The 8,945-nt window shown below is 34.1% G+C and overlaps 1 protein-coding gene across 2 annotated transcripts in view; it reads right to left on the reverse strand.

Annotated features, from left to right (window-relative positions):
• Nucleotides 1-1,142: 1,142 nt before the first annotated feature.
• The window catches only part of LOC112158288 (probable polypeptide N-acetylgalactosaminyltransferase 8), a 13,111-nt gene continuing 5,308 nt past the window's right edge, over nucleotides 1,143-8,945 (reverse strand). The window contains exons 3-11 of one of the 2 annotated variants that reach the window (XM_024291565.2): nucleotides 8,597-8,763; nucleotides 6,849-7,032; nucleotides 6,571-6,768; nucleotides 6,178-6,292; nucleotides 4,210-4,395; nucleotides 3,957-4,094; nucleotides 3,752-3,847; nucleotides 1,628-1,795; nucleotides 1,143-1,553 (exon numbers count right to left, since the gene is read on the reverse strand). In XM_024291565.2, coding sequence (XP_024147333.1) covers nucleotides 1,398-1,553; nucleotides 1,628-1,795; nucleotides 3,752-3,847; nucleotides 3,957-4,094; nucleotides 4,210-4,395; nucleotides 6,178-6,292; nucleotides 6,571-6,768; nucleotides 6,849-7,032; nucleotides 8,597-8,763 — 1,408 coding nt within the window. In that variant the 3' untranslated portion in view covers nucleotides 1,143-1,397. Of the gene's footprint in view, nucleotides 1,554-1,627; nucleotides 1,796-3,751; nucleotides 3,861-3,956; nucleotides 4,095-4,209; nucleotides 4,396-6,177; nucleotides 6,293-6,570; nucleotides 6,769-6,848; nucleotides 7,033-8,596; nucleotides 8,764-8,945 lie in introns of those variants that run through there. The other variant, XR_004947200.1, reaches the window with a different exon arrangement.

Genomic DNA, 8,945 nt, shown 5'->3' on the forward strand with positions numbered 1-8,945 from the left:
TCTGAACTTGTTTTTAATTTAACTTATTTTACTCTTACTGCAAAACATCCAAGTTCCTTTCAAAATAAAATACATGTGTCAAATAAAATCCTCCTCCAGAAGATTTACTTCAATAAAAAGAAATGTAAGAAACTCAAACATGGATTTTTCTTATTTGATGCATTTCTCTTTTAGCTGAATTTAAACATGACGAAAATTTATAACCCTTTAACACCTGAGCTCCAGTGTTTATGTTCTTTAATTTACTGTAACTTTTCAGTCGTTAACACGATCAACGTAATTCCGTAGATTCTAAAGGAGAAAAGCGGCTTAACAAACCTCAGTAGATATCAAAATAAGCCAAAAACGTCAGTACGCTACTAGAATATTAGATAAATTCCACATTAGCTTAGCTTAGCGATCAGCTATTGTTTATATTTCCAACTGTACTAGGGCTGTACGGTATAAATAAAATACATTTCATTTTTTTAAACAATGCTAATGCTAAACTTCGCTAAAGCTCATTTAATTTAATACATTTTGAGTTAATTTCAATCACTTCTATTAGATTTTTACCTTGGATTGTTTGAATATATATATATACGTATATATTACTTCCTTTTCCATAAAACCATTTGTATCATATCTGATTCGTGTATTTCTGAGACTCCTACCACATTGGCAAGATCTAAACTTTTCCTTAAAAACCCGCTGTATGAAATTGTTCATGTTTTCTGAATTGTAATTCATCATCCGTCCACTAGGGGGCTTCTTCTTCTCCTGCTACTTTCAAAATGGCTGCGTCCATGGAATACTTTTGGCGGAAAAAGTTTTTGCTAATTTTCCAAACTTTACAGTGAAAATAGCTCCACTATTGCTGTTCATTTTTATAAAATACTGTTTGCTGTATTGAAAGAATGAAAAATTCGTAGGTAATGTATTTGTTATATTACAGTGACAACATTATAAAATGAATTTATCAAATTTGAGACAGAGACTTATAGAGGGATGTTTTTTCTTAACACTCGTCAATATTTTTACATGTTGAATTAACATTATTGTAAACAAAAATGTATATTTAAAAAAAATCACCCAATGTTTAATAAATCGTAAATCTTATTTATTTGTGGAAGTTATCAGCAAGTTTAAAAAGTATCTTAACTCTAAAAAAAAAAATAATGATAATTTACTGTCAAATTTTGGGGGCTTTACAAGATTAATAGATGTTTATGTCCAACATGAAAATGTTCTGGAAGAGTTTGAAACCCAATAGAAAGTTAAAAATAGAAAGCAATATCCCCCTTTAATATATATATATATATATATATAGTGGTGAGTATTATTCACTTACAGTTGTCAAAATGTGAGGAAAATTAAGAAATTCTTACTGAAAAATCCAACAAAAGACAATAAAGGAGTCACTTTAGACCATTTGCAGAAACAGTCTGATTGACGACATGTTGGATCTTCCAGCTTTGGCCGCTGCACTGTTGAACGACGAGACTGAAGTATCCATCTTTTCCACGTGCGACCTCCAGACAACGCTTTGTCTTCCTGTTCTTGATCTGTCCTCCCTTTTTTAGAAACACAGACATGTCTTTAAAATATGACCTAATTTCTTTTTTTTTTGGTTTAAACCAGTGAGTACCTGCTTAAAATCCCACAACATGTGAAATTTCTTCTCCTGGGCGACCTTGCACTCAAAGAGACCAGGAAAATTCCCGGAACCGAGGTCCACCAGACAGCTATCGCTGTTGTATTTGTGAGATTTGATCCCACCGATGTAGAGTTTGCCATCAGTGTTGTAAAAACAGCGCTAAAACAATATAATATTAGAATCATTGGTGAATCAAACATAGTTTGCTTAGGATAAATGAATGGAGAGAATAGAGTATCATCCGATTTGTGCGTACGTAATTCTTGATTTGTAACTTTGTGTACTTGAAATTATATATTCACATGTTCATAAATTACAAAATTAAAAAAAATACAGTTTACACAGGCACAACTTAAAACTAGAAATGTTACCTGCAATAATGCTAGTGTGAAGTGTGCTTTTTGCTAAATTTGGCCACTGAAATTGATGAAGCAATTTACTTTAATTCCTGAAAGGATTTTGCTGACGATGCAAAAGCAAAATGCTAAATTTGCTAAAAGACTTAAATTTCATTAAAGAACCGCTGAAGTTGGCCAAAATTAAAAATAAAATTGTAGTAAATTTGCTAAAAAAACTTCAATAAATGCTAATCATGCAAAAACATGTAAAGTGTAGCTTAAATATGAGCTAATCTCCAAACTAGCCCAAAAACCTTAGTAGGTGCTAAATTAGCCTAAAAAGCTAGCACATTGCTAAAATACTAGCTCCACTCCAAAATAGCCTAAAAATCCTAATTAAATGCTAAATTAGTCAAAAACGTTAGCATGTGGCTAAAATATTAGGTAAACTCAAAAGCAGCCTAACAAAAATCGTAGATAGCAAATTAGCCAAAAATGTCAGTACGCTGCTTAAATTTGAGATAAATTCCAAATTAGTATAAAAAAACTCATAACATATTAGCCAAAAACATTAGCATGCTGCTAAAAATGTTAATTAAATTCTGAACCGTAAACAAACCTCAGAAGATAACATATCAGCCAAATAAGTTAGCATGTTGCTAAAATATTGGATTCATTCCAAATTAGATTGAAAAAACCTCAGTAGATAACATACTAGCCAAAAATGTTAGCATGTTGGTAAAATATTGGATAAATTCCAAATTAGCAAAGAAAAACTTCAATATATGACATGTTAGTCAAAAACGTTAGCATGCGAAAGTATTAGATACATTTCAAATTAGCATAAACAAACCTCATAACAGCCAAAAATGTTAGCATGTTGCTAAAATATTGGATAAATTCCAAATTAGCATAAAAAACTTCAGTAGATGACATGTTAGCCAAAAACGTTAGCATGCGAAAGTATTAGATACATTCCAAGTTAGCATAATCAAACCTCATAACATATTAGCCAAAAATGTTAGCATGTTGCTAAAATATTGGATAAATTCAAAATTAGCATAAAAAAATTCAGTATATGACATGTTAGCCATAAACGTTAGCATGCGAAAGTATTAGATACATTCCAAATTAGCATAAACAAACCTGTTAGCCAAAAATGGTAGCATGTTGCTAAAATATTGGATAGATTTCTAATTAGCATAAAAAACTTCAGTATATGACATGTTAGCCAAAAACATTAGTATGCGAAAGTATTAGATACATTCCAAATTAGCATAATCACACCTCATAACATATTAGCTAAATACGTTAGCATGTTGCTAAAATATTGGATAAATTCCATATTAGCATAAAAAAAACTTCAGTAGATGCCAAATTAACCAAATGAGCTAGCATAATGCTAATATCATGGAGAAAAAGTCAAGATTTTACCAAATATTGTTCACAGTTCAAAGCAGCTGATAAGAAAACTCTGATGACCCAGCAATCTAGCAGCATTTAAACGCATCACATACACACATCTTGGAGATGTGAAGCATCTGATTTGTGCGTAAATACGGTTTTGTGTAACACGAAGTTTGTATTATGTGTGTAGTTAGTTTCAAGCTGTTGTAAATCTGAATTGTGGATGTGTAAATTGTATTTTGTAATTTTTTTATTTTTGTACATGCAAATACACAATATGCAAAGTTATGCACAAAATGTATTGTATGAATTACAAATCAAGAATTAGAGACACAGACTATTTTCTCTCCATATAAATATCTAAACACACCTGAGGTGAGAAGAAGTGGCATGGATGTATTATAGGCGTGTATCCTGGTTTTGGGCCCTGGTCCACACAGAGATCTGGCTTCAAATTATTAATCAGCTGTTAATAGAAACTGAAATGTTACACAAATATTTTTGTGAATTTTTTACAACCGTGTGCCAATAAGAATAAATGAAAGAAAATAAGGATTCATCCACTATTTACTCACAGCTCCATAACCAAGCAAGTTGTTGATGGGTTTCAGAGAGGGGTAAACATTATCTAGAAACCACTGGAAGGGTTTGCACTTCAGCTTCTCTCTGAGCTTCTTCCTCTCCGACACATCTCCGATATCAATCCCATGATTCTGCAGGAACAAGGCGAGCACATGAGAGCATTTCTCATAATCAAAAGCAGTGTCTTTTATTAAACATAATCCGATTATTCCATCATGTGAGAAATAATGAGACGTCGGATCATACTTCCACTGGAAGGTTCCAGGCGATGTTAACGCTGCTTTTGTATTCATCCATCCAAACTTCTGCCACTCTCAGTGCGTTTCTCCTCATCATGATGGACAGGTCTGGGAGGTAGGGTTTGTGGTATCGCTCAATGTGGGCGATTTTAGAGCAAGGTATTATCTCTATGCTGCCTCCACACAGCCAGACCTGCCAAGAAAGACATCCAACTCTTAAAAAAAACCTTTTCAAGCAATCAAATCAACAAATCCTGAACAACAAATTAGGAGATATTACACAATTCCTTTTAAAAAATGCAATAAAAAAACATTAATACTTTACAAAATAAATCATAAATCTTTTTTTGTAAAGTGTTGTTTTTGTCTTTCAAAACAAATTCTATAACTCGATTATTTGAGGCATTCTTTTGAATAAATTCTGCTTTTGTCCCCTCTTTTTTCTGCTTTTTGATTGACGAAAACAGTAAAAATGGCCTTGGCTGTACGGAGTAATATTTGTGCCATTATTCAGTTTTGAGCTTAAAACTATAAACAAAATCCAGCCAATCACAGACCTCAACCTTCATGTCCATGTCTGTGATTGGCTGGCACATTTGTAACGCGATCCACTGCTCTCGCACAGAAGAGAGAGAATTTGGGAAAATGGTTTTTATTGCACACATTTTTCAGTTTTAAGAGTAATTTTTTTATTTTAGTTGCACATGTTTTTAAGTTCTAAGAAATATTTTGCTTTTTCAAGGCCAAAATAATTTTTGAGCACACAAAATCTTTTAAGTTTTACGCTCAAAAACAGTTAGTGTTGCACTTGGAATAATGGCACTAAAATCACTCCATACAGCAGCAATCAAACTGAGTTTTTTTTTTTTTTAACAATGGTTGTCCATTTTGGTCTTAATTTACTCAGTTTGTTAACCAGTCACTAAATGATAGCTAAGTTTCTTTCAAGGCGCTACACTAAAAATACAGAAAACGTTTTTAGAAAACGGCCACTGAGCAGAGGCGGACTTACCATTAGGCAAAGGTAGGCGATTGCCTGGGGCCACCAAATTCCTATGGCCCTGACCTAAACAAGTGTGTAAAATAAATTGTGTGTAAAATAAATGTTATGCCCGGAGCATGAACCCATTTAGCAGTGACATGGTATAAACTGATCATGTGAAAGAAATTGGTCCTCCCCCGTCTCCCTGCTACAATGGAATATTCCAGTCAACACCAAGTTCCCAAATTGAGCGTTTTTTATTCTGATTTTGCAGGCAAAATATGTTTTAAGTGAGTGTACTTCATTTGGACGGGTTTGGGATCGGTTCAGCAGCTTTTAGTTCCGTGTTGAAATGTGTTTTAACCAGAGATGTCCGGTTAAGGGAGGCAGGTGAAGCAGTGCCTCACCTGCCGTCATGAGATGTTTGACCTACTAATAGTAAAATAAATGTGTCCACGAATAACATGTTCCATAAATGCAGTGTATACATTAGACCTATATAATGTCATCTTCATCCTTAAAATCGCTGTATTTTTACATATTTCCTGTTGAATTTCTGCGCAGGTTGCAAAATATATATATATATTTTTTATTAAATGTCTATCAAAACATTTGAATTATTGACATTGATTCTGTCTACTACTGGACCAATGGAATATATATATATTTTTTAACCTAAGGTAAGGATAAAAAAAATAAATAAAAGGATTATTGGATAGGGCACCATTTTATTTTTCGCCTGGGGCCCCCAAACTTCTAAGTCCGCCCCTGCCACTGAGACTATGTTCAATCAAAGGTAAAAAATAAAGAAAAATCAGAGATAAATTTAGATGATCCTGACTTGTGAAACAGAAAAAAAAGTTTGTATTTCAATGTTGGATTATTTTATAGATTATAATTTTATCGAGCTCAATATTTATCACATTGATATTTTTACTAACCCTGAACCATTGTTCCACCTTTTGATGAAATAATTATATATATATGTATTACCCGAATACCCAGCTCCACATTTTCTCCCCCGTAGATTTTCATTCCACCGTCCAGGCCTCCAATTTCTCCAAAGAACTTGCGATCAGCAACAAGTATCCCCATGACAGCTGGACTTCTGAAGACAAAAACCAAACCACATGTTTGTCCATTCTAGGCCACCGTAGCAGAGCAGAAAAGCTTAAAATCTCACTCTGATCATCTTTTGATCTATTTTTAAATCTTTTTTTTTCATTAGGATTATACCTTTCTGGCTAAGGGGTTACCATGCAGAGTTTTTTTAGATTCCTGACCTTAAATTAGTTTAATGTCGTCAAATAGGATCTATGAAAGAATCAATCTTTATTTTAGCTAAAAGCCAGGGTAAATGTGTGTTTCTTTCAAAGTAACTCTTACTTTCCAGGCAGTGATTTATCCCCTGTGGCGTACCACTCCGGTCGGAAGGATTCATACATGCACCACAAAGCCCAGTCGAAGCCTTGAGCAGAAGGAGAATAGGGAACGACTGCAAAGTCGTCGTAGTTGACTTTGTCAAAGACTGGAGAGAGGATCACCGTGCGGTCCTCTTTAATCCGAGCCAGCAGGGGTTCTGCCCTGCACACACAAAATTTACAAGTTCAGTAAAAGGCTTTTTTTTTTAAACCAAAAGAATTAAACTAGGATATCAACGCCACCATTGTACATGGACTTCTATGTGAGCATCCAAGATGGCCACCACGTCTCCTGTAGCTACTTTCCATCCGGACAGTCTGGCCTGCGTGAGGCCGAGCTGCTCGGCGTGCCTCACTTTCTTCACCAGGCCTGGACGCTCTTCATGAATCAAGCTGATGTAGTCGTCCAGCTCCTGCTTTAAATCCTCTAGGAAGAAGAAAATTATTTTTTAAAAATCTTTCTCATTTTTATTATTCATTAATGCCTGAAGGAATTTTAAAAAATTCCTTCAGGCATTAATCCAACCACATATTTTAATCCCATATATACATCATATTTGATACTTGACACCCCTATCTCATTACTTTGATCCAAATTCCCCTTGAAAACCCATTGAGTCAATTTTTTCTGCCCTGTAGTTCATCATCATTCCACTAGGGACAGTAGAAGAACTTTTCCTGCTGATTTTAAAATGGCTGCCTCCATGAAATCTCAAAAACACTTTTGGAGGGAAACATTTTTTGCTAATTTTTCAAACTTTAAATAGCTCAAATATTGTTACTGATTTTTTTTTAATACTCGATGTATTGAGGAGTGCAAAAATAGTTAATAAATAATTCCTTAAAATACCATTATATCATGTTAAACTATTTTTCCAACTTAAACTAACGTTGTTGTTAGTGGAAACGTTGGTTAAAAAATGGTACTGCAAATTTAAAGAGTTTAAAAAAACAAATTAAAATAAAAATTCATTGAATTTTCAGTCAATTCTTTAAACTATTGTATTAAATCTGAGACCCCAATATCATTATTATGATCCAAAATTACCATAAAAACCCACTGTATAGATTAGAACTTGGTTGTTTTTTGCCCTGCAGTTCATCATCATTCCACTAGGGGCAGTGGAAGAACTTTTCCTGCTCATTTTAAAATGGCTGCCTCCATGAAATCTCAGAAACTCTTTTGGAGGGAAACATTTTTTGCTTTTTTTTAAACTTCAGGGGGAAAATAGCTCAACATTTTTTTTTAAATACTACATGCTGTATTAAAGAATGCAAACATTGTCGATAATTCAGGCTTTAAAATACAAGTACACCATGTTAAATGGTGGGTAAGGAAGTTATTTTTTTTCTAACTCATGTCAATATTTTTCCAACTTACACTAACATTGTTACAAATACTGTATGTTTTATCTAATCTAATAATAACAGTAATAGAACTTTCCCTGCTTATTTCAAAATGGCTGCCTCCATGAAACCTCAAAAACATTTTTGGCGGGAAACGCTTTTTGCTAATTTTCCAAACTATATGGTGAAAATAGCTCAACTATTATTATTTATTTATTGAAAAGACTACTTGCTGAATTAATAGAAGAAGAAACTTTCTGTCTTTACAAATGGGTCAAAAAAATCTAAACAGTTTCTAAAAAAAACATGTCTTCCTAACACTTAATATGAACACTAAGTTTTAAACATTAATATTAAACATCTGTACATTTTTCCATGTAAATATGCTTTTATCTAACCCAAAAAGGCTCCAATATATTGAATTTCCAACAAATGCACTTAATTGTGTCAAATTATTGTCACTTCCTGGTACATTAAACCTCATAATAAGCAGGCATGTTCCTCTCTTGGGAAAACTCTGGTTGTTCAGAGTATTATGTATTTCAGACTTCTTGAACTATTTAGTTTTAACTAAACGTTATTTTACAAGCTTCCAGTTAACATTAGAGACCTGCATTCTGTGTTCTTGCGGTGCCTCAGCGTACCGTTTGAGCTGTGATCATCGACCAGAATGATCTCCGTCAGCAGACGGGCGGGCGTCTTGTTCATGATGCTGCGGATGGCCCTCTTGATGATGGAAAGAGCTTCATCCAGGTAGATCAGGACAACACTGAGGGACGGCAGCTCTTCTGGATATTTCCTCTCTGCACATCTGAAACGAAACACATTATTATAATGAAAAATGTCTGGATCATTAAACTGGATTGGCTCACACCCTTGAAAGTTATGGTTCAAGAAGATCGAGTTAGACCAGGGGTCTCAAACTCAAATCAGCCGGGGGCCACTACAGGCGGCGTCTAGGTGAGGCCGGGCCGCATCAGGATTTTCTCAAGA

This window comes from Oryzias melastigma, linkage group LG23 (genome assembly GCF_002922805.2).
Source record: "Oryzias melastigma strain HK-1 linkage group LG23, ASM292280v2, whole genome shotgun sequence".
Classification (NCBI taxonomy): domain Eukaryota; kingdom Metazoa; phylum Chordata; class Actinopteri; order Beloniformes; family Adrianichthyidae; genus Oryzias; species Oryzias melastigma.